General features: G+C 42.9%; 1 protein-coding gene across 3 annotated transcripts in view; it reads left to right on the forward strand.

Moving 5' to 3' along the window:
- Positions 1–24,788, forward strand: part of RAB30 (RAB30, member RAS oncogene family) — a 75,540-nt gene extending 50,752 nt beyond the window's left edge. For all 3 annotated transcript variants that reach the window (XM_040630966.1, XM_008704371.2, XM_008704370.2), the window contains 4 exons: positions 9,319–9,419; positions 12,457–12,540; positions 18,416–18,599; positions 22,595–24,788. In XM_040630966.1, the coding sequence (XP_040486900.1) occupies positions 9,327–9,419; positions 12,457–12,540; positions 18,416–18,599; positions 22,595–22,845 (612 nt within the window). In that variant the 5' untranslated portion in view covers positions 9,319–9,326 and the 3' untranslated portion in view covers positions 22,846–24,788. The remainder of the gene's footprint in view (positions 1–9,318; positions 9,420–12,456; positions 12,541–18,415; positions 18,600–22,594) is intronic.
- Positions 24,789–25,217: the final 429 nt, after the last annotated feature.

Consider the following 25,217-nt stretch of genomic DNA (forward strand, 5'->3'; position numbering starts at 1 on the left):
GCTGCTTTTGAGCGAGCTCCCCTCTGTGGGTCCATGGCAGCCTCCTCTGTGCTATGCCTGTGGCCTTGCCCAGGAGGGATTTATACTTGCAGACCTTGTCTGTGTGGGGCGGCAGCTCAGAGTCAGGGGACCCGGGTGTGTGCTCTTCTGGCTCTGTTTCACATGCTGCGTGGCCTGAGGCAAGTCACTTTTTCCTATTTCAAATCCCATCTCTGTAAAATGGGGAGAAAAAGAGGCTCCTCCTTCCTCAGGAGGATTCTGTGTCAGAGGGCAGTGAGTAATTTCTGAGCCATGATTCATGAGACAAATGTCGGAGAGTTTTGTTTTTACTGGTGAAATAAACAGACTGTGGTTCTCTCCGGTGGTTTTGGCTGCCATGCGATGGTTGCTCGGTTTTGAGGGAAGTTGATATGAAAGAATGAGCCCATCATGTAGGAACTTACTGGGCTGGGACAAGGTTTAATAGAGAAAGATGTGGCACACAGTGAGCTGGGAAGGGCAACCCCACAAGCTGGGTGGGACATTCCTTCCCCATCTAGCAAAGGGTGTGCAGCAGAGCAGACAGAGAAAGACTGAAAGATAGAAACAGAGCGCCCCGAACAGATTTTTTTTTTTAAAGGACTTCTCTCACTGAGGAAGGAAACCGTCTTGCCTTGCAAGCAGACTGAGTGGAAGGTCGGAATACAATTTAAGAGTTGGAGGCTACCCTCCTTTCTACAGCTAGATATGACAGCCTCCCCAGAAGCAAACACTGTTGCTAGTTTTCTTGTGTCTCTTTCTGGAGATATTTTATGCTTATGTAGAGAAATAATTAAATGCCCCCCTTTTCATACTATGCACGCCATTTTCCACCTTGCTTCTTTCACTTAATGCATCTTGCAGATGTCCACAGCATGGTATATTGACGTGTAGTTTTCATAATATTACAACCGTTTTCCTGTTGATGGACTATTAGGTTGTTTTTCCTATTTGTTAGTATAGACGTTGTTGTAATGAATATCCTACTACATGTGTCTTTGTACACGTGTATTATGTAAGTGTAGGATAGATTCCGAGAAGTGGAGTTGCTGGGTCAGAGGGTTTGTAATAGCCTTTTTAGTTTTAAATCGATAGTGCCCTTCATAGAGGGTGCATTGATTTACCTCCTACCAGTGGTGACGGCCCCCCATTTCTCCATACCCTCTCCTTCACGGAGTGAACTCTGCCAGTCTGAAATGAAAAATGGCTTCTGATTTTGAATTCATTATAGTTTTATTATAATTATCATCTTAATTGTTTAAAATGATAATTTATAATTATAATCTTAATTGTTTAAAAGTATAATTTATAAGTATAAATTATACATTAGAGCTTGAATTTACTCTCAGGAGTAAAGCTGATCATTTTAAAAAATATGTAAGTGCCATTTTTATTCCCTTCCTTATAAACTATCTACTTGTGTCCTTTGTCCATTTTTTTTCTACTGACTTATTCAATTTCTTTTATTGATTTGTAGGAACCCTTTCAGCATTTAAGGAAATTAGCCTTTAGTTATATGTGTTTCAGATATTTTAAGGAGTTCATCTTTTCTTGTTCTGCCATGCAGGGTTTTTAAAAATTTATTTAGTCAAATTGGTCAATCTCTTTATTTTATGGCCTTGATTTTGAGTAATTCTTAGAAAGCCTTCCCCACTTTAAGATTTTATATAGACCATGCTTTCTTCTAGTACTCTTATGTTTTCATTTTTCAAAATCCAGATCTTTAATCCATCTGGAATTTATTTTAGTATAAGGAGTGAGATAGAGTTCCAACTTAATTTTTTCCCAGAAAGACGTGGGTTTTGAATCCTGGCGGTTTTACTCATTAGCTGTGTAATTTTGATGGAAGTTTACAGTGTCCTTTTCTGTAAGCTGAGGATAATAATAACAGTACCCATCTCCCAGGATTGTTGTGAAGCTTGAATGAGTACAGACATGAGTACAGCGCCTGGCACATAATAAGCATTGAATACGTGTCAGCTATGATTATTGGTATTAACAATGATAGAATGTAAACTCCTTATGTCCTCGGTGGCGAGGATGGGGAGGCCACGTTGCAACTCAGTAGTGTGGGACTTAGGGTGACACTTCATTACCGCAACTCTCAGTTTCCTCACTTGCATAATAACTGATAAGAAGCAGCTCGTGAGATTGTTGGCAGGTGCAGATGAGATCATGTCTGCGACCATATTTTGTGAACGGTAAAGGGCGGGGTCAGAGTGCTGGAGATTATGGCCTGCTGACTGAGGAGCAGCCATGGCACAGGTGGGTGTTTGACATCCCTGGCCAAGGAGAATAATTAACTTGCAATAACATGAAATTAGCAGCTTATGTAAAGCAAGTGAGCTTGCAGCAGTTGATTATGGTAATGTTTAGTAATTGCCGTCTAGTAATTAAGCACTAATGAGCTTCCTGAGACAGAACCTTGTTAGAGTGAAAGATCAGACACTTTGAATTCAGTGTCTACTTGAACGTGGCCCTGGAATATGCTGACATGAGTGTCTTGTCGAAGCATGGTCCTGTCCTAAAGGACGGTCGGGGCAGCAGATGTGTAGGGCACACCCCCCTCCAGCAAGCAGGTGCTCACGTGGAGATGGATATACAGGAAAGGCCACAGTGCTCTGAGACAGCCCAGAAGGGAGAGACTCCCCTGCAGAGCGCGTTCTATGCCAGTCTGAACCTAGTCCCTGGAGTCTGGCCTAGATTCTCAAGTACCCAAGCTCAGTAATGCCTTCTTCAAATGTTACTTGTTGCCCTTTTTTATTCCTCCGTTTGCGGTTTGGGATTCATCAGGCATATCTTGTTTCTCATGCCCTGCTGATCTCCTTCCACAGCTTCTGGGTAGGCTTGATACTGTGTTTAGGGCCTCTGTTTCTAGTAGATCTGACTACTCAGATTTTCTCTGGGTAGGATTGCCCAGTAAATTTGAATTTCAGATAAACAACTAATAATTTTTTAGTATGTAAGTATAACCCCAATATTGCATGGGGCATACTTACATACTAAAAAATTATTCATATGCCCCATGCAATATTTGGAACAAACTTATCATTTTAAAATATGTTTGTTGCTATCTGAAATTGAAATTTATCTGGGTGTCTCTTTCTCCTTTTCCCTTCTTTTCCTTCCTTTTCCCTCTCTTTCTTTATTTTGTTTTCTTTCATGTAGCAACCCTACCTGGGTGGCAACCTCATTTCAAGTGCTATAAAATAACATTTACTCCACGATGTGTCGTAGAGCCCTAGAAGCCAGAGATTTTTTTGTTAAAAGGTGTGATATAAGAAAAGAATTCTCAGCTAAAATCACATTTGGTAAATCCTGGGTTAAATAAATTCAGTTTTCTTCATTATGCGACTTTTTTGAACTTTTAAGTCTTTAAGGTTGGGTTATAATATTTAGTATTTCTGAAAATTATATCACTGTGAAGCTATCCTCTTGCCACCCCTTTTGTGAGTATTTAGGGTCATAGGAGCAAATGTTGAATGAATGCTGAGGGTCTTTGGTAATTAGTTCTATTGGTAGATCGTGAGTTCTGATTTTTGGGTTTGGGGAAAATACCACTCTATGGAAAACAAAAAATTTTATATAATGTTATAGTTGTTTTTGTTTTTTAAATCCATACACTTAAAAATCTACACACATACAGGTGAGTGTATATAACCAAAAAAACCTAGAAAGATGTATACCAAAATGTTAACTATAATTACCCCTAGGAGGCGATTTNNTTAGGGAAAGAGATTATAAATGATTTTCTCTTTCTTTTTGTTTGACTGCATTTTCTGCAACCAGTATATATAACTCTTCTGATATATGACTCTTGTCAAATATGACATTTGATTATTATATTTCTTTAAATATCACTTTCCATGTATTATCTTATTTGCCCCACAAGCAGCTCAGTGATAGTAGATTCTATTATCCCCATTTTATGGATGACGAAACTTTATACAGCTCTTCAGGAAACCCAGGTCTCTCTCTCTTTTTTCCTTAAAGATTTATTTGAGAGAGAGAGAGAATGGGGGGAGGGAAGAGGTAGAGAATCTTCAAGCAGGTTCTCTGCTGAGCACAGAGCCCAGTGTGAGGCTCAACGTGGGGCTTCATCCCACGACCCATGAGACCATGACCTGAGCCCAAACCAAGAGTTGGACCCTCAACCTACTGAGCCACCCAGGCACCCCCGACCCAGGTCTCTTGATGTCAGTACCCATGCTGCCTCTTTGGTATGAGAGAATGGCAGCACACGCTGTCCAGAAGGACCATGGTGCCTATTCACCCAACCCCTTTAGTTTACTGTTCAAGGTTGAGACTCTGAAAGGGAAAAGGATTTAGTGAGACACATGGTTTTTGAACAAGGACAAATCCCCAAAATATCATTTTCTGGAGCAGGGCTGGGGGAGGGGATCAGGCCTCTGTTCACCAGAATCCTTGACTTTATCTGCTATACTGAGCCCTGAAGGATGAGGGGGAAAATGTACTGATGTGCAACAGTGACTACAGTGTCTTTTTTTTTTTTTAAAGGTCACTTTCATAAATGGTTTATGTTGCCAAAATCACATTTTTAGAATTTTTTTTTCTTTTCATAGTACATCTTGTTTCCTATATCTTTTCTTTTCTTTCTTTTTTTTTTTAAGATTTTATTTATTTATTTGACAGAGATAAGAGACAGCCAGCGAGAGAGGGAACACAAGCAGGGGGAGTGGGAGAGGAAGAAGCAGGCTCATAGCGAAGGAGCCTGATGTGGGGCTCGATCCCATAACACTGGGATCACGCCCTGAGCCGAAGGCAGACGCTTAACCGCTGTGCCACCCAGGCGTGCCTCCTATATCTTTTCTAAACTCATTTTTTTTTTTTCATTTCTTTTTTTGGGAAGGGGAGGAAGGAGAGGCTGAGGAAGAGGGAGAGAGAGAATAACAAGCAGGCTCCATGCCCAGTGCAGAGCCCAACGTGGGGCTTGATCTCCAGACCCTGAGATCATAACCTGAGCCGAAACCAAGAGGTGGACACTCAACCAACTGAGCCAACCAGGTGCCCCATTGTGGTGATTCTGATGTTTGGGGTTTTGCTGGTTCATCTGAGTGGTGTTCCTGTTTATTGCCCCTGTTGCCCAGTACTTTGTCACATGGATGAATGAATTGTGGGAGTGGTGTTTGGGGGAAAGTCAGCATCCAGCTCCTAAAAGAAACCTGGGCTTAGAAGGCACAATGAGGAGCAGTGCTTGTATGATCTGGAATCAGTGTGTGGCCCTATGAGTGTGGGTGTGCTGCTTCACGAGGAGGGAGATTCTAGAATATTGCAGCTCACAGGGGTTGGGTTTCCCTTCAGCTGTGCCTGCAGCTCTTAGGACAGGTACAGCAGTGCTGTCTATCGTAGGGCAGGGGACAGCAGCATCGTATTTCAGGAGGAGCCAGGTGATGCCTGAGCTGTTACCTTACTTCCTGATCAGAAGGGCTTCATCAGAGCATAGTTTTCAGAGAATCTTGTGCACGTTTCATTGAACCATGTGTTTCCTATTAGAAACGGAACAGTAACCACCACAGGTAACCCAGAATTTACAGTCCAGCCTTAGTCACAGATGGCCTGCATTTTAAAGAGACCAACACCACCCAAGGTTTATTGAAAACACACATGCACACACAAATAAACAAAAACCCCCAAACCATTCAACAGGGCATTAATTTCTTATAGAAAGGAGGAGGGCCTTGACTTGTCTTCTGTGGCTCTCTCTCTCTCTCCAGGTGGTAGTCACATGAGACCTGACTGTGAGCATTGACTCAGACCAAGTAACTCTTCCCCTTCTTTTCCTGAAGGTGCAGAATTTGGGCACTGTAAACCTCTTAGGAGCCCTGTTTCTCAGGCCTTTCTTTTTGGACATTCTCCTCTGACTGCTCTGCTTTATGTCTTTGACTTCTGCCAAAGATGGAGGAGTAAATGTGTGGCAAGCAACCTAAGCGCAGAAGGATTCTGTCCAGGCCTCTGCTCCCTGTTCACTGGCTGATGAAAGCCGTGAGCTGTGGTCCATGTGGGGCCCACAGAGCCTCACGCCCTCCTGCTATCCTTGTCCCTTTCCCTGAGTTTTATTTTCTTTACACTTTTAACACCTTTCTTGAATTTTAATTAACATACCACATCCCTGAGTTTTTATCTGGAGTCTGTCCTTGATTCTTATTTAAACCACTACAGTGTAGTGGAAAGAGTTTTGGATGTGAAGCCAGAGGAGAAGCGGAAAAGGAAATCACAATTTATTGAGTGCTTGTCCTCTATCATTCAATTCATCAGACCTTCTTTAAGCTCTGGCCGCAAGCCCGGCATTGGGAAAGGCACTACAGGTAGTGTGTCAGGACGTCCATAGGGGCTGGACCTAGGCTAAGTGCATTTGAATTTCAGCTCCACCGGTTAAGTAGGACCTTAATGACATCTTATTTAACTTCTGTGCCTCAGTATCCCTATATATCAAGTTAGGATGCTAATAGTGTCCACCTGTTAGGAGTGTTATGAGGATTGAATGAGTTAATAATATAGAATGAGATGATGATGATGATGATGATGATGGTAGTGGGAAGGATGACAGTGACTATGATGGGGAGGGGTTAGGATGGGGACTCAACCAAATAGACATATCATTGCATCCATGCTGCTCACAGTCATGCACATGTGTGTGTGCCTGTGTGGTGTGGGGTGAAGGTGCTGAGGGGTGGACTTGGAGCATAAGACAGATATAAAGAAATAAGTACAGTAAAGCATGGTGAATATGACTATACGATGGGGAATGATATGGGGCACCTGGGTGGCTCAGTCGCTGAGTCTGCCTTCAGCTCGGGTCATGATCCCAGGGTCCTGAGATTGAGTCCCGCACTGGGTCCCCTGCTCAGCAGGAAGCCTGCTGCTCACTCTCCCACTCCCCCCTGCTTGTGTTCTCTCTATGGTGTCTTTCTCTCTGTCAAATAAATAAATAAAATCTTTAAAAAAAAAAAAGAAAGATGGGGAAGGGTATCATGAGAGCTTACAGCAGGGTGTCGGCCTCCTCCCAGGTCAAAGAAGTATACTTCAGAGTAGTGTTTAAGTGAAATCGAAAGGAGAACTCAGAGTTAGCTGAGCTGGGGGTAGTGAGGGGAGGTTGTGTCCTATGTTCTAAACGGAAGGAACAGTATTTGTGAAAGTCCAAAGGGGAAAGCAGCCCTATGGCATTTAAGGAACTGAAGAAATCCAGTGAGCCTAGAGCATGGAGTGTGAGCAGAGTGGTGAGAGGTAGGGGCTGGCGGTGGAGGCAGAAGCCAGACCATGGAAAACTGCTGTCATGTTGAGAATTTGGCTGACTAAGAACCAGGTACTGTCCTTGGGGGACAGTAATCCCTTCAAGCATCACAACTCTGTGATAAAGGTGTTATTAGCACCATTTTGTTGATGGGGAAGTTGAGGCTCCAAAAAATTTTCGCTTTCCCAGAGACATAGACTCCAAAGATAGTAGAGTCAGGATTTGAATCTAGGTTTCTCCAACTCCAAGGCTAGAGTTCTTTTGGTGGCACCGTATGTCTTCTGAACTTGAACTCTGGCTATCTGCTTTATGACTTCAGGCTCCCCTCAGTTTACTCACCTGTAAACTAGGTAGCATAGTAATAAATGCCAGCCTCAGAGACTTGTAAAAACAAATGGAAATATCCCTGATGTGCCAAGTATAGTGCCTGGCATATTAGTGAACTCAACACTGCTTATGGCCCCAGACTCTTGACAGAGAACTCTTTTTCCTTCATAGTCCCACTGAACTGAGAGAAAACCCCATGAGCTGCCACATGCGTGTTGGCTTGGTTGTCAGTCATCTTTCCAAGATGAGTTAAAACCCACACAGAAATCATCTGTGCACACAGGGATCTGCTCCCCTAGCTACCTGACTGGTCTCCGGGCACTGGGCTCTCTCTCGACTCTGCGACCTTGCAGTCACTTGAGCTTCAGCTCTGCTGGTAGGAGTGACCCTGGGGGCTTCTTCCAGCTCTCCCAAGCACCCTTTCCCTCATGGGCTTGCTGGTTGTCCTTCTCCTCTTCCTCCAGAGTCTGCAGGCTTGTCCTGCCTGCACCTTATGAAATGAGCTCCACTGCTGGCTTGAATTGTATTTAACTTTGTGGTGGTTGTTTAACTTTTCTCACATTAGTCTCCAGGGCAGAGACTGGCTCATCTCTATATTTCCTACCACGATTACAGTACTATAGTAGGTACACAGGAGATAATAATGGTTTTCACCAGGATAGAGCTTTGTGGGTACCAAGGCTCTTTTTACACTTTTTAAAAAATCTTTACAACTGTCCTCTGAGGTAGACAGAGCATGTAGTATTCTTTTCAGCACAGTTGGAGAAACTAAGGCCTACACTTAAGCACTAGGTCTATTCATTAACTTTTAATTCTACAGAGTACACGTGTACTAAATATAACTGTCCCACGCGTGGGCTAGGAAAATAGAGCCGAAAGATATAATGCCTTGCCTCAGGGATGAGGCAGACCTTTGAAATTTCAGGACAGAGGAATGATGAAAGTGTTTAACTTTATTTGGGGAAGAGCAGTGAAAAAGTCAGAGAGAAAAAGATGCTTGCATTGGGCTTTACAGGATTGATTTGGTGGCACAGAAGGGTGGGAGGGAGGGCATCCTGGGCAGAGGACGTGACACATGCCACGGCCCGTAGGAATGAGTGGACAGGCACTTGGGAGGTGCTGGAGCGTCGGGCTGGCTGGTGGAAGGTGCACAGCCGCGGGGTGGTGGTAGCGGGATGGCGATAACTCCCACCGTTAAGACCTCAAGACGCCCAGGACTTGCAGGGGACTGAAAGGTTTCTTCGCAGTTCCTTCCCCTTCATTCAGTCTCCCAGTTCCTTGGCATTCTTCCCATAGGCATACACTGTACGAGAATAAACTGCCTTGAAGCTTTGGATGGGCTCTCCTTTGTTCCTGCCTGCTGGCACCCCCAGCTTGTCTGCACAAAGGCTTGTAATCTCCTTTCCATGCTGAAAGAAAACAGCTCTTACCACAGGGGTGACCTGTGACCTGACGACTTGGAAGAATAAAGGTTACCAGGTGAAAGGACATTTGTGTCATACACTCTGTGTGGCATGAGGTGACTGGGAAGGAGTAAAGTTCGTCTGTGACCAAACACCTGTGTTCCTCTCTCGGTGGCGAGGTCACCAGAGGGAAGCATTATATTGCTCTTCACATGAGTCAGATCTGTTGTTCCTGAGGAAACAAGGCTGGCGCAGCTTGAGCTCTGTGGGCAAGTCTGACCAGGCCCCATCTCACTCTTGCCTGTGTTTGCCTTGCAGCTGTGTAAATGAGTATGGAAGATTATGATTTCCTGTTTAAAATTGTTTTAATTGGCAATGCTGGTGTGGGGAAGACGTGCCTAGTCCGACGATTCACTCAGGTAAGAGAACTTGGAAGTCCAGGGTTGGGTTTCTCAGTCTAACCTGTTGGTTAGGTGAGCGTAAGAGAATGGATGACTGGTCCCAGCGCGGGCCTCTTGGCTGCTGGTTCTTAATGTGCCCTTTGAAAGTGCACAGGCTTTATAGCCTAGGCTGGAGTTTTTCCAGCCATCTCAAGGGAGTCTGGCTCTGGGGGTCACCACCAAGCCTCCCCCATTTTGTGTGCTTCCTTTATGAAAGGAACCAATTGTTTTGCTTTCAGTGTATAGTATCAAAAACAGATTATTAGATTAAAATAGATTATCAGTCAATAACCTAAAGGTGTTAACAAATGAATCTGAACTTCAGACTAAACCTAAATACTATTTTTGTTACAAACTCAAGTACAAATTGAACCAATCAAACTCCCTGCCTATGCCCTCTCACATCCTCCTAGGCAACCGAGTGAGTCATTCTGGTTTAGAACCAAATATGCTGATGTTTTTAAGTCTATTAAATGGGAATGAAACAATAACAGTGAAGGACTAGATGAACAAAATTAAATGTTCCCTCTGGATTGAGTCCTTATCATATGATCTAAGTACAAGTTCTCTTTGGGGCTGCCCTTTGAAGAATTACTGCCAGAGACTATATGCCTGTTTTTATACAGAAATGAGTGAGAAATCATTCTGAAGTTGACCTTCTTTTGTGTTTTCCCTGGAAAAATATGAATGGCATCCTTTTCAGGATTATCATGCATGCGTCTTGCATTTTCTTATGGTGCTAGTTGGGAACCCTGAGACTAGCTCTGCTAAGGCATAGGATTGCCAGGTGCTGTGGAAAGAGCGCCAGCTGGAGTGTGGAGACTCGGGTCCTGGTCCCAGCTCTGCCCTGGCTCATCCTGTGAGCCTAGAGAAGTTCCCTCCTGTCCGGACTCCCTCCCTCCCTATCACACAGGAGGGGCCTGGGGACCTCCAAGGCTCCTTCCAGCGCAGACAGTCTGTGGTTCTGTGCAAAACTGGATGGGATCACACAGACAGCTTTAGGGCAGAGAGTCATCTTGGGAAATGCCAGGGTTTTTCCCAGGGTAAAAGAACCCAGAAGAGAACTGGTGCTTTTTTACTAAGCCGGGGCCTGGCAAAATCAAAAGTAAGAAGCTACCAGCCGTCTGCACTCAGTCAGCCACCGTGGCGTGATACCGGAAACTCCAGCTGGTTTTACTTCCACCCAACAGTACTCTTTTCTGCTTTTGGCAGGAAGGCAAGCCTGCAGAGACGTGGAAGAGTGTCTCTTTATCAGAAGTTCCCTTGACCTTGTCTTATTATCTAAGGAAAGATCCCTTAGAGATTATTCAGTCTACTCCTCTCATTATACAGATGCGAAATTGAGGTCTACAGGGATGATGTGACTTCTTAGCGTTGTACATCCTGTTAGTGGCGAAGCTAGGATTAGAACCCATGTCTCCTGGTTCTTAGCCTGATCACTTTTACTTTTAGTGTCCTAACCTCTGAGACCATAAGAATCTGGCTTTTCTCTTTAAAAGCATAAACTTTGTCATGAAAGGTAAAAATGTGTCCATTTTTGAATGCGAATTTTTACCAATAAGCACACCACCCCTTTCTTTTCTACTCTTTACCCCTCCCAGCCCCTTAACTGCCCCCCAAAGTAACACTCCCTAGACAGTATTATGTTTGGTGTTGTTATGTAGCAGGCAGTTCAAATGAATTGGATTCAGCTGTTTTTGAGGCATGGGGAGTTGGGGAACAAAATGATGGGGGAGACATTGGGAAGGTTTTGTTTGATTTTTTGGCATTTATTAGACTGCAAAACAGCTGGAGCGATAAACTCGAAGCTTGGCAGCCTTGTGTTTGAGTCAAACCAAAACAGAGGAAAATTGATTCAATATTTGTAAGTACAGTTATGAATGTTTATATTTACATCTTTTGCAGACATGCAATGGAATATTTTCTGTGGGTTTGAAGCTCAGTCTTTTAAGTTCAAACTTTAATTAAAGAACTCTCTTGTTAGGGAATAGACTTAATTAAAGATGCCCCAATCTTAGCTGCCAGAGCTAATGAAGTCCATTTTACTTTAATTTCTGACAATTCTGGAGTATAAGTGAAGAGGGAATCGAAACTAGGTGAAGAACTCTTCCTTATTAGAATTCCTTCCCACCTCCAAGTCCCCCCCAAACCTGCAGGAAATACTATAGACCAGTACATGTAGTTTTGCTAAAATCCTATCTTTCTAGTTCAGCTTTCAGTTTGATGTACAACTTTGTTTTGTTTTGTTTTGAAATGCTCATGGAATTTGAGGCCCAGAGAGGGGGACTGATTTGCCTGAGGCCACACAGAAATCCTCCTGGTTTAGTGCTGTTCCGACTTCATTTTCTCACTGAATGATTTTATTTGTTTCCATGATCTTCCCAGGGTCCAGGGCCCTGATTTCATGTAATTACATATGTGTGGTACATTGCACTGAGGGAAATAGTTCTCACCCTCAGAGCAGAGGGAAATTCAAAAGCTTCACTGTCTCGTTCGTGTTTCCTGTAGCGTGTTCTTGTTTGTTCGTCCCTGTCAGCGGTCCACTCCCATGGTTGTCCACACCCTAGGCTGATAACCAGTTTTAATCTTCCCGGATTTTACCTCTCTGGGAGCACCTATCTGTTTTGCTCCTCTTCTAACAATCCTGATCTCATCCCTATGGCTTTATGCTCCTCAATCTTATCCTTGTGTCTGAGTTCTGTTTCAGTCTTTGAAACCCAGTCTCCCGCCCCTTCCTAGTTCTCTCCCTTCCCCCTCTCTGTCTTCCTCCCCCTTTCACATCCCCCTTTCACTCTCTTTCTTCTTTTAGCATTCCTCTCTCCTACTTTCTCCCTCCTTCCTTAACCCCTCAAAGCATACATACAAAATTAAATTCAACAAGGCTCCCATGACATGAACCAGAGTTCTTAACTCAGCCAAAGGAAGGGGCTGGCGATGCATGGTGAGGGGGAAGAGGGGAGAGAATTTCATTTAATTGAAAGATTCGCTTAATTGTTTTCCTTTATGTCCTCTTTAGGGTCTTTTCCCCCCAGGACAAGGAGCCACGATTGGAGTTGATTTTATGATTAAGACAGTGGAGATTAATGGTGAAAAAGTCAAGGTAAGATGCTCAATGTTCAATAAGGCTTTCATTGTACTGAGAGGAAGTAGTGTTTTCATAACACTTATTAAATCTCCTCATTGAAACCCACATTGCAAATAATATATTCAGCCATGGCGACTTATTTCTGAACAGAGTTCTATTCCCTTTGTAATGTTGCATTTATAGATAGGAAGACAGAGAGAGGGTCTAAGGCAAGTTGGTCCTATCTTCTGTCATGTCAGAGGTGTTGTAAAAACAAAGCAGAAATTTCTTTTTGAGAACTCCTGAGCTGGGCCAATAAGCAGTGCTACCTTTTAAGAACAGTAGCCCCATGAAAGACCCTACTGATTCCCACATTTGTTATGGGTCATTTGGTCATATGAATCATTTATTGGAATTACTGTGTCTCCCACCATATCCCCTATTTGTAACAAGGAAGAGATTCTAAATGAGGGGTCCAGGAAGGATCCATGATTTCCCTCTTCCCGTCTGTGCCCTCTGGACAGTTCGGTACCTGTAAGAAGCATGGTATGTCTGGTAAGGGGAGAAGGGAGATAGTGTTTATTGAGCACCTAATATGTCAGTCTCACTGCTAGGTGCTTTTAGATGACCTGTTGTATTTAATGTAGTCCTCACTGTAACCCCTGTGAGGTAAATGGTAAGCTACCTTCCTTTTAGAGGTTTCAGAGAGATTGAGCCACTTATCTATCCATGGCTACACAGTTAGGAAGGGAGGGAGGCAGGATCTGAACCAGTTTTGTGAGCTAGTGCATCCACTTCCTCCCTGGGGTCTGCCCTGCCTGGAGAGAAGAGGAGGTGAAGGCACAGTAGGCCTGTCACTTTGAAGCAAGGACAGGAGGAAGGTGATGGGAAGAGATATGGAACAGGATGGAATGACATGGTAGGAGGGGAAAGAGGCTGATCTTTGGCTCTGTGCTCTACCTGCCTCTCGGAGTTAGTGAAATTCCACTGTCGGAGCTGAGTCCCATGGGAAGGAGCAGTGACCCTGGCATCTGCAGCACAATGAAAACTGGGGCATCGGATTTCCAGCTGGACCCAGCCTGAGCACCCCACATTTAAACCCATGTCTTTTGCATCCTTCTCCTGTGGTACCTGCAGCCCTGCCTTCAGATGCCTCGGGAAGGGCAGAGAGGCTCCAGTGTGCTCTTGCAACATTTCAGAGATACACAGAGAAGTGTGTAGGGCAAGGCTCCTGAGTGTGGAATAGAAGCACTCCCAGCATCTCTTTCAGCCCTGACTCCTCCAGGTGGTTCCTTCTGCAGAGACATCCACACTGAATACAATAGTGAATGGAGAGCTAGGGGCACTGGAAAACAAAGCAGGGTATGAAATCCACGTCAATGCCAACCAGAAAGCTCAGAAAAAACAGTGCGCTGAGGTGGGGAGAAGGAGTTGGGAGTGGGAGGAGGAAGGAGGCATCCAGGAAGCAGTGGCAGGAAGAGCCACTTGTAACCATCCTTCCAGCAGGGTGGAGGTGACCGCCGCCCCCTAGAAGTTGAGTAAAGATAACTAGTGTTGCAGGCATTTTACTTCCAGAAATTTGGATTTCCTAGTCATGTACACATATCTGTGTGAGCTCCTTCCTATGACCACAAATGTTAGTGCGTCCTCTGTGCCAGGCCCTGGGAATGAAAGGCGTGAGTAAGAAGTGGTCCCCCCTATTAAAGAACGGGCTTATTTTTCTTTTCTGAATCTCCAAGTTCAGGGATTACATTTATTCCATTTTCTGCAAACCATAAGCTCATTGTTAAGCACTTATTACATTCCGCTAAAATCCATCTTTTCATAACCGCCAACGCTACCATGAGACCACATGCTCCTCAGGAACACGGTTTGTGTCTTCCTCCTCTCCCTATTCACAGCACAGAGCCCGTCCTCTCACCTCTTTAGGCCTCCGGACCTTCATCTTTAAAAAGTAAGAGTTGATTAATCTCCTAAATTAATGAGTCCTAATTAATTTGCTTGAGTTTCTTTCTAGCCGTGTATGTGGAACCAAGATCTAGAATGACCCCCTTCAACCCCATTAATCTAAGGGTCTCATTAACACGTAGACACGTGAGGAGCAACGTCTTTAGTGTTTCCATGGAAGAGGGCAGAGCTGCCCAAGCTTCACTAGGGACACAGAAGTTGTCTTACTGTTGTCCTTGTTCTTTCATGTTTACTGAATCCCTCTTCTCGGTGATGCTTAAGTGTCTTTTTGCGAGTAGTTTGTGGGCTTTCTCAGAGTCCCCTAGAGTCAGTGGGAGAGAGAAGCTACTGGTGGTTTGTGCAGGGTCACCTGCCTGGAGAATGCCAAGGCAGCGCCACACCCCAGGCCTCTCTCCTGACTTCTCGTTGCCCCACCTCGGCCTCCCCTCTTCAGTCTCATTCCTTCTAGGATGGCTTCCAGGATTGAAGGCAGGGAATCAAACGTATTAGAAGCATTCTTAGTGCTAAGTCAGTAAAGGCAAAGTCGAGGCCCTTCTCTTAACGCGGTCTGCATTTTGAAATGAACTTGAGTAGCAAATGTGATTAAAACAGTGTAGAATTTTTTCCTATCCATTTTTTTTAAGTCTATCATGAATAAATGAGAAACAAGTAAAACTTTAAGCTCAGGCTACAACATTGTAACCTTAGGAGATTATTTATAAACAGAAGATTTGCTGGCTGTCTTTGTGATCCAGTATATATTGCCTTGATAAGAATGTCTTGAACATATGCACATGTATTTACTCATTTGACCATCTGTCCATGCATTCATCCCTGTATCCACCCTGTGGTATGGTAGACGAGGTGTGCCAAGCACTGTGTTAGGTAAAGAATTTTTGCCCTCTAGGAACTCATTGTCACCTAGCTCAAACATTTTATCTGTGAAACCTTCTTTAATATCCTACTAATCATTTAAACAGAACTAATCAGCCCTTTCTTTGTGATTCCATCATCCTTTTTACATTCAGCTAGCCATTATTCACACGTGTCCACCATGTGCCGTGTATTCTGCTAGGAAGGCACTGGACACTAAGGCTCAATAAGAAGCAGCCCTTGCCCTCAAAGTTCTCAGTCTCGTGCAGAGGCACTCCAGTGCACCTGTGACTGCAACGCATGCTTGCAGCAGCCAGACAAGAAAGATGCGAAGAGTGTAGGCGAACAGTGTAGCCCCTTGCTGGAGATGAGGATGGTTAGAAAGCCCAGGGCTGCAGTATTGAGAACATATTGACCAGCATGAGATTAAAACCTGGGAGACACTCTCTCCTGCTGGCACCTCTTTAATACAAGAACATCTCCTTTTTTATTATGGTCGGTTTGCTATGTTTGTCCTCCCCGTGAGATCAGAAATTATATTGTATTCATCTTGGTATCCTCCCTGTGCCTAGCACAGCACTCTGCATATATTAGTAGCATATAAATGCTGAAAAGGAGCGAATGAGTTGCAAAGACAATAGTGAAACCAACTTGAATGATAAAGGCAGTGGAGTATGGATGTTCTTAAGACTCAACTACAAGGCTAGAAACAGGCAACCCCCTATGAGAAAGCAGCCTACCTCTTGGCAAGGCCATACAATCACCCTTCTAGAAAATATTTCAGTGGTTTTAACTCTCAGAGCTGTTCTCAAGATGTGCCAATCATGAGAACATAGTGATTTCTAATGATTGACAGTATTAAATTCAATGACAAGTGTTTTTCAAGGCTCATTGTGGTATGAAAACAATAGTCTGTTGTTCTAAGACACATCCTGGCAGAGGAGAACCATGTCCCTAGGTTTGGAGCAGAGCAGAAAAATAGCTTTTGTCCCAGCAAAAGCCGTAACATCTGTATGGTCGCCTTCAGCACACACAGACTTTCGTGTACATCATAAAGAGCAGCTGCTACTTAAGATCAAAGGAGAGCCTTGTGCCACTGTTCGGGGACAGGGACCACCGGTCCCTCATTAGTCTTCTCAGCTAAACTGGTAGGAACAGAGGGTGACACCAACTAACTCATCCTCCTTGGATGCAGATGTATATTAAAATCAGTCTCTGGGGGCTAAGGCAGCATGGTGGTGGGATGCGTCCTTCACTGGGAATAGAAGGCCTGGAGACTGAGTCCCAGCCTTGTGCGTAGCCAGTTAGGAGATGGAGGGGAGGCATAAACTCGCCTACCTCCCTGGGTTGTTGTAAAGATTAAATGAGACCCGCAATAAATATGTGAACATTTACTATGTGCCAGGCAGCCACTTTATTTGGTGCAGGGGATTCTGTGAATAAAATGGACCACTTCCCCTTCGTGAAGCTTTCAGTCTAGTGAAAAAGACAGTTATCAAACATATTATGACAAATAAATGATTTCGAGTGTGTCAGGTGCCATGAGGGAGAATTACAGGGTGGGTTGCAGAAGAGAATATGTGGGCATGGGGAACCTGGTCTAATCAGAACATTCCGGAAGGTTTTCCTTGAGAAAATGATGTTCTTTTAATGGGGGTGAATGCACTTTGTGACATGAAGTTTATGCAGTTTGGAAGGGACTTTCTTACTCTTGTTGGTGCTATTGCTCAAGGCCTTCTGGATTGTCCTGCACTCACGAGTCTCTGGACAATGCTGTCTTTGCAGTCTTCAGCTCTGTGCAGGGAAATCTGGGGAGAAGTGTTTTTTATCTTCTTCTTTATTATTAGAACCATCAGTTATTAGGTCTTGGAGCTGGTAGACAACTTCAAAAAATGTGAACTTTCAGTAGGCTTGCATATTACTAATGTCTTTTTATAAAGAAACCACTGAAACCCAGAGATCAAGTGACTTGCCCGTGGTCTCAGAGCTTAAAAGTGATGGAGGGATATTATTTTATCTACCATGGCATTGTTCCTGTTTTCATTAACAGGGACATCTCTTAATAGATGCATTTGAGTTTTGAACTGGAAAAGGTGGTTGAGGTGGGATGGACTCGTGCTCCAGTTGCTGACCGAAATGCCAGCAATCACAGAATGACAGCTTGCTCTCTATCCCGACGTTTGTAATATGTCATTGTGGTTATGAGCATGAACTCTGGGACCACAATGCCTGGTTCAATTGGCTCTGGGGACACACAGGCTGTGAGACACTGAGCAACTCAATTAATCTCTCTGTGCCTCAGTTTCCTCATGTGAGAAATGGGTATAGTAATAGTACCTACTTCACTGAGTATATTACATGTAAAATGCTTAGAGCTTGACACATAATAAATGCTCAGTAAGTTTTTAAAAAAGATTTTATTTATTTATTTGAGAGAGAGAGAGAGTGGAAGAGAGAGAGAGAGAGCACGAGCCAGGGAGGAGGGGAGACGGAGAGGGAGAAACAGGCTCCAGGCTAAGCCGGGAGCCCGACATGGGGCTCGATCCCAGGACCCCAAGATCATGACCTGAGCCAAAGGCAGACGCTTAACCAACAGAGCCACCCAGGCACCCCACAATAAGTTGTGTTTTTTTTTTAAGAATAAAAGAAATTTTTAGGTAATATAAAAAAAAAAAACCCAAAACAAAGCAAGCTCCTCTCCTTAACCAGATATACCTACCACATTAAAAAAAAAAGTGTTGGGGCGCCCGGGTGGCGCAGGGGGCGCCTGGGTGGCGCAGTCGTTAAGCGTCTGCCTTCAGCTCAGGGCGTGATCCCGGCATCCTGGAATCGAGCCCCGCATCGGGCTCCTCTGCTGGGAGCCTGCTTCTTCCTCTCCCCCTCCCCCTGCTTATGTTCCCTCTCTCGCTGGCTGTCTCTCTCTCTGTCAAATAAATAAATAAAATCTTTAAAAAAAAAGTGTATTTTTGTTTGTTTTTTAGGGCAGAAAATTACCATGAAATTGAGTGAGGTGTTTCCATTTCTCAACTAAAGCAAGGCAATACTTTCTTTTCTGCTTCTCCAACCTGATCTTTCTCTTATGCCTTTACAGCTTCAGATCTGGGACACAGCAGGTCAAGAGAGATTTCGGTCCATTACCCAGAGTTACTACCGAAGCGCCAATGCCTTGATCCTCACCTATGACATAACCTGTGAGGAATCCTTCCGTTGCCTTCCTGAGTGGCTGCGGGAGATAGAACAATATGCCAGCAACAAGGTCATCACTGTGCTAGTGGGTAAGTAAGGACTAATGAGGTGGGAAATTGATTTGTGGCCATCAGAGAATTTATAATCACATAATGCCTATGCCTTGGTACCTTCCAATAATATAGTCCACAGCTATATAATTCATGCAATCAACATTCAGTTCTTCTGAAATTGAAGAGAAAATGAAATAGGTCATCTCCCAAGGCGATGGTTTAGAAAAATAAAGTGGAAAATATTGCTGATTGATTTTTCTGTCAATGAAGGCTCTAGGGAAGAAGGTGGACTGCTGTGAAAGTTATGTGGGCTGCTAAACTTATCCAAAAAATCTAGTTACAAAATCATGGAAACTGCCGGTCTAGAAGTAAAGCATATCTCTTAAGTGAATAAAGAATTTAGTCTTAAAGCAATTGCTTATGGCCTAAAAAAAACGAACTTTTTTTCTCTTCTTACATTCATGCTGACTTGAGAAATTCTCACTTCAGAAAGAATCCACCAAGGGAAATTCTTCAGTTTGTTTCATCTTGCAGGAGGGTAGAACCTCTGTTTAGTAAGGGGGAAAAGCAGAAAACAACCCGTGATTTTCTGTGGTGACAGGCCCATTAACAATGGAATTGCAGTGACGTGGAATGGATTGTTAAAAACTCCTCTTGTGGTGATGTAAAATGTTAATAATATATGGCTTTTAAAATGTTTTCTTCCTAAAAAGGAACATTGCTGTATATTCTAGCAAGACTTGAATTTTGGAAATCCAGGTAGAGAATCTCAGAAACATTGTTAAGTCACGAATTATGGTTAACAGTAAGCTAAGTAAACACTTACAGTAAGCATTATAGCTAGCACCCATGTGCCAGGAATCATATCAGGAAATTTATGTGTAATGATTCCTAATTTACATATGAGGAAACCATGGCTCAGAGAGGTGAAGTTCTTTGCCCAGGGTTGCACAGCATGTAAGATCAACTCCAAACCTTGTATTTGTCCAATTGTAATGTGCTGCTTTGTAACAAATTGTTGGACTTTTCTTTTGGGCTGCTGGGCTAAGTATCTGCCTCTCTATGAGCTAGTACTCTTGCCCACTCCTGAAAACCCTCTGGCATACTGGAGAATGTTTGTCATGAAGCACTTGAAAGCACCCATCTTAGGACTTGGGCTTTCTTTCTATTCCACAGAAAGCCTTTGAGAACTTGAGTCAAAGCATTATTCCTTGGGATTCTGTCTAAGGAAGTTAAATGGAGATTTGATGGGAGATAATTAGTCCCTTCGGTATGAAAGAGTCACTGGCTTTAAAAAAACACCTGTTTACTATAGAAAATTTCAAACACAAGCTAAAGTAGAAAAAATGGTATCATGAACCCCCATGTACACATCTCTCAGCTTCGACGATTATCAACTCATGGTCAGTCTTATTTTACCTGTTCCCCTCTATGTTGTCTCCACTTGCCTTCAGATTATTTTGAAGCAAATCCCAGAGGTTGTATTAATTTATCTTTCAGTAGTTCAATGTATAACTTCAAAAGAGGATTTTTAAAGAAAGAAAAGCTAACCACAAATCCATTTTCACACCTAAAAAAAATAAATTCTTTAATAGCACCCAAAATTTAGACAATGTTCAGAGTTCCTTGATTGACTCAGACATTTTTAAAAAATTTGTTCAAGTCAGAGATCCAAATAAGGCTCATATGTTCTCATTGACTTTTGTGTCTTTTAATTCTCCTTTTGCCTGTAGGTTATCCCTCCATTTTTTCTCCCTTGGAATTTATTTGTTAAAGCATACGTTTATCCTTCCGTGTTTTCAAGTCTGAATTTTGTTACCTCACACCGTAGAATACGTTGACATGTTGCTCCATCACCTGTATTCCCTGCAGGTTTGTAGGTAAATTTAGAGGCCTGCTCAGATTCAGTTTTTTTGTTTTTCTTTTTAGCAAATATACTTCCTAGTTGATATTCTGAGGTACAGTTCTCATAGAACAGCCAAGAAAAATGCTTGATTCCCTTTTTTTTTTAATTTCCCACTTCGTAAAATAATGAGTTGTTTCCCCAGTATCTTCCAGAAGTAACTACTAAAATCTGTTTATATTTTGAATATTATTATAGATTTAAATATATTCAGTATATTCTAGGCCCTTGCAAATATTATTATTGATGGTCCAATTGTTCCAACTCTGAGAGTGGAGCTGCTTCAAATGGTCTCCTGAGTCCTTTAGATATGACCTTTTGGCAATGACCATCGCTTGCTTTCTGGTGTAAGCGTTCCAGGCACAACTTGTGCATTTCCTGCCCCAGACCAGGAATTAGCCATTCCTTCAAGTAGCACTGCTTATTATTAATGCAAAGTTATATTTAGAGGCCACAACCAAGGTGATAGGAATCTTCTCTATTAGTGGGTGGTCATTGCTTTTAGGCATTTCAGTGGACAGAACTAGTGTGTGTGTGTGTGTGTGTGTGTGTGTGTGTGTGGTGAATTCTGTAGTGCCCACCTGGGGTTTGTCTATTAGGCTCCACCAAACACTTTGACTCACCAGACTACGATAGGCCACACTTGGCATGACTCTCTCTTAGATGGATACAGGACAGGAAATACGGCTTCATAGCAGGTCAGCATCAGACATTCCTCTTCAGTGGAAGTAATCCTCCATAGCCATCCATGTAGTGGCCCAGGACCTTCCAGGACAGTTGAGGTATAAGGAAAAAGGCTCCTGTCAGACACGTAATGGACCTGCCCTGGCCTAGAAGCCTTAACAGAGGCCAGTCTGTCTTATAACAACTCCATGGACCTAACTTTCAAGGTCTCTTCAAGTGAAGAGTCCCCACACTCAGGGAAGCCCAAAGTTGTGGCTTTCCACTAGAAATTTAGAATTCATGCATAGAATTCCCAGGCCAGATGGAATTTATCAGTCAGGGGTCACTTTTGCCATAAGCTGTGCTGCCGGGTAACACAGTTGACGTGTCACTTTTGTCAGGTTTCCAGGAGAACAGAGGTAGAAAAATTTTTAAAGATGAAATCCACCATGAATTATTCACACGGATACTTCCACTTATAATTCAGGACTGTAAAAATTTTACTTAACCTCATTAATCGTTCTCTATTTCCTTTTTCCCATGCCCGAAATCTCTGACGCAATGACCCTAGCACAATTACTCATTTGCCTTATCCCCTAAAACCCACAGAAGCAGCCTTGGAATAACAATACTCACACTACCACTGACAGGATGATTACTCTAAAGTTCAAGACGTTTTCCTTCAGTTCTTCTTGTACTTAGAGTATATACCACTGAGGACGCATGGTTAAAATAGGAGATCTTCAACTCACTTGGAATAGACCCCTCTCTGTGTAGTTATGCCATTTCATGATAAACAGGTTCATTTGTTTCATTTTGCTTTCCATTGGTAGAGATTGTTTTTTTAATTTAATTTTGTATTATATAGTTATAATTGTATACTTAGGTGAAACATAGGTCTAAGATTCTGAAGTCAAATCTATTGGGACAAGGTATATTTAGAGAGGTCGAGTTTCTGTCCCTCCCTATCTCCTCAACCTTGTTCCTTTCATGGGTAACCATTATTTTTAAAATTAAAATGTTGGCTTATTCTCGCATTAAAAAAATAAAGTTTGTGGGTGTGCATGTATGTATTTTTTTATCCCTTTTTCTTAGACAGTTGTATGTTCTACATCTTTTATCTACTTTGCTTTATTTGCTTAACATCTTTGCGTCTCATTCCATGGCGGTATGTGGAGACATTCCTCATTGCTTTTTACAGAGGCACATAGCTGCATCATGCAGATGTACCATCCTTCATTCAAGCCAATGGCCAACTGAGGGGCATTTGGGTTGTGCCCCATTCTTTGCCATTACAAACGGCATTGGTATTTTAAAATAAACATTCCAGTAATCACAGCCACATTTGCTTTGCTTTCCTTGCCCATCTCTCCGATTTCACTTCAGATATGAAATTGAATGTTGATGCTTCCGAGCCTGTAAAAAGTCCAGTGATGTTTCCTTCTTTGATTTATCCCTGTTCTAGGCAACAAGATTGATCTGGCTGAAAGGAGAGAGGTCTCCCAGCAGAGAGCTGAAGAATTCTCAGAAGCTCAGGACATGTATTACCTGGAGACCTCAGCCAAGGAGTCAGATAACGTGGAGAAACTATTCCTTGACTTAGCATGTCGCCTCATCAGTGAAGCCAGGCAGAACACACTTGTGAACAATGTATCCTCGCCCTTACCTGGAGAAGGGAAAAGCATCAGCTATTTGACTTGTTGTAATTTCAACTAAAGGCTGAGGCAAGGAGAAGCAAAAGGAATCAGCAGCTGCCCCGATGGGCCCCAAATTGCTGGGGGAGATCTGGGGATGACTGTGGCTCCCGCTCTCAGACCTTCTGACTCCTGTGGGATCCAGAGCTTACAAAGCATGGCAGGCCAAAGGCTTTGTCCACAGGCCAGCATTAGCAGAACATATAATGGTTTCACCCTTTTGCAGTCAGGAGTTGGAGCAAGGAGAAAATTGCACTAGGCGCTCCATGATCTGCAGAGCATGTGGCTTTTGTTCTTTTTTTAAAAAAAGCAAGTAAAAGCGCATTCCTGAACACAGTCCAGGGGGAAATGTACTGTAGGGAGATCCCTCCTGCACGCCAGTGGGTGCATGTGGGGGCTGTGCTTTAGGGCTTCTGGGGGCCCTGGTTTTCTTGTCTACCAGATAAACCAAAACTGGGAAGGCTAAGTCCTGCCTCTATGGTGCGTGTTGATGACTCCATGGAGACTTTGAAAAGTGTTATTCCTCTGGTCCACAGGCACTTTCAAGAACTTCGGGATGTAAAAATGATATGAAACCTTTTCCCATGACCAACAGTAACAATCATTGGTTTAATAATATATATATATATATATATAAGCTCCATGACTCCTTTTGGTGCTAATGAATCCGCTCTTTCATAGACCAAACATTTTAGTACATTGATGTCCTTAAATGTATTACATTGAAATAAAAAAAAAATAAGGGAAGTCCATGAATCAGCACTCTTTCTCAAAGTCTCATGACTACCTTTTCTAGGGTGGATTTGTTGGAAAATAAAATACTTTTCCTTTCATGTTCTTTCCCCTCTATCTTTACCATTTTCTTCTATTCTCTCATCTTTCCAGCCCTTTAAGTAAATGGAAACTTTAAAAAAATGAAAAAAAAATGGCTGCTGATATTCTAATGTAAAAGACTAGCTCTGAGACATCATGAGTAGTATGAGAAAACAGACCTGATCTGACCAAAATACTGTGGATTAATGGACTGCGATGCAGAGTTCCAAGCAGAGCACAGTCCTTGATAGCAGGTGACATCTTTTACTTCCTGGTACTATCCATCTTGGACAGACCAAGGCTTAGAATTTTGTACATGTTTTTAGTATGATAAGTTGACAATAGCAACAGTTGAAAAGTCTCATGAACCATTTTTGTATCTTCAGTAACCTTAGAAAAATTCCGCTTGTGGAAGCAGGTGGAGCGGTCATTTGTCACCTCCTTCCTGTGCTAATGTTACTCTCAGACTCACGACCATACACGCTTTCCTATTTCTTTTTCTTTTCCTTTCTCTCCTGGCCTCCCCATTCTTTCCTCTTTTCCTCCCTCCCTTTAGCATGTGTTACTGCAAATCTCCAGTTCAAATGGAGGTGTATATGCCTTTACTTAGCCAATTTTAAAACAAGACTCGAAATGGAAGATGTGCTGCTGAATACATGTTACTAATTTCTTTAGTGCCATACTTTGATGCCTTCCAATTTGTTCACTGATATAAATGCAAATTGGGGAAATAATTAAACTTGTATGCTGTCGATGCTGTCAGATGTTTCTGTAGCTTGCCGCTTGGCATCCCTGAGGGATGAATAATGGAATGAGGGCAGGATATGCAATTGTGTTGTTGTAGATGGTGGCAATCTCGGTTCTGATATGTTGATGTTTGAAAGCTATTTAATTTTAAAGAAATGAGGCTCATAGAGACACAATATCGATAAAGCATTTCCAGTGTTCCTCTAGCAGATTTCAGAGTGACTCGTCTGTTGTATACAGATTATACATATTGTATAAGGGAATTGATACTTTTGGTTGGCTTCACTGTGTGTGTTCTGATCCTATGGGTGAGAGAAAGAGATCCCAGAAGTTTGAATTGCTTTTATTTTGAATGTGTTTCTACAGGAAAGAAAAATCATTTTAATAAATACCAACCAAAATCAATTATAATAATTGTTGCTTTTCCCTCCCCATTTCTCCATTAAGCCAGCAACTATAAAAGTATTCAGAAAACAAGTTGATCAAGGTGGGCAGAACTTCTCTCTTTTTTTTTTTTTTAAGATTTTATTTATTTATTAACAGAGAGAGAGAGAGAGACAGCCAGCGAGAGAGGGAACACAAGCAGGGGGAGTGGGAGAGAAAGAAGCAGGCTCCCAGGGGAGGAGCCTGATGTGGGGCTCCATCCCAGAGCACTGGGATCACGCCCTGAGCCGAAGGCAGACGCTTAACGACTGAGCCACTCAGGTGCCCCAGAACTTCTCTTTTTAAACTGTGAGGACATGTCCATAGGCTTAGATTTATTGTCTTTTATTTAGGGCAAAAAATCCAATATCCTACATCATGACCCAGCTCTGTCTCCACAGCAGCAAGTGT

Source organism: Ursus maritimus, unplaced genomic scaffold, assembly GCF_017311325.1.
Source record: "Ursus maritimus isolate PB19 unplaced genomic scaffold, ASM1731132v1 scaffold_16, whole genome shotgun sequence".
Taxonomy (NCBI): Eukaryota; Metazoa; Chordata; class Mammalia; order Carnivora; family Ursidae; genus Ursus; species Ursus maritimus.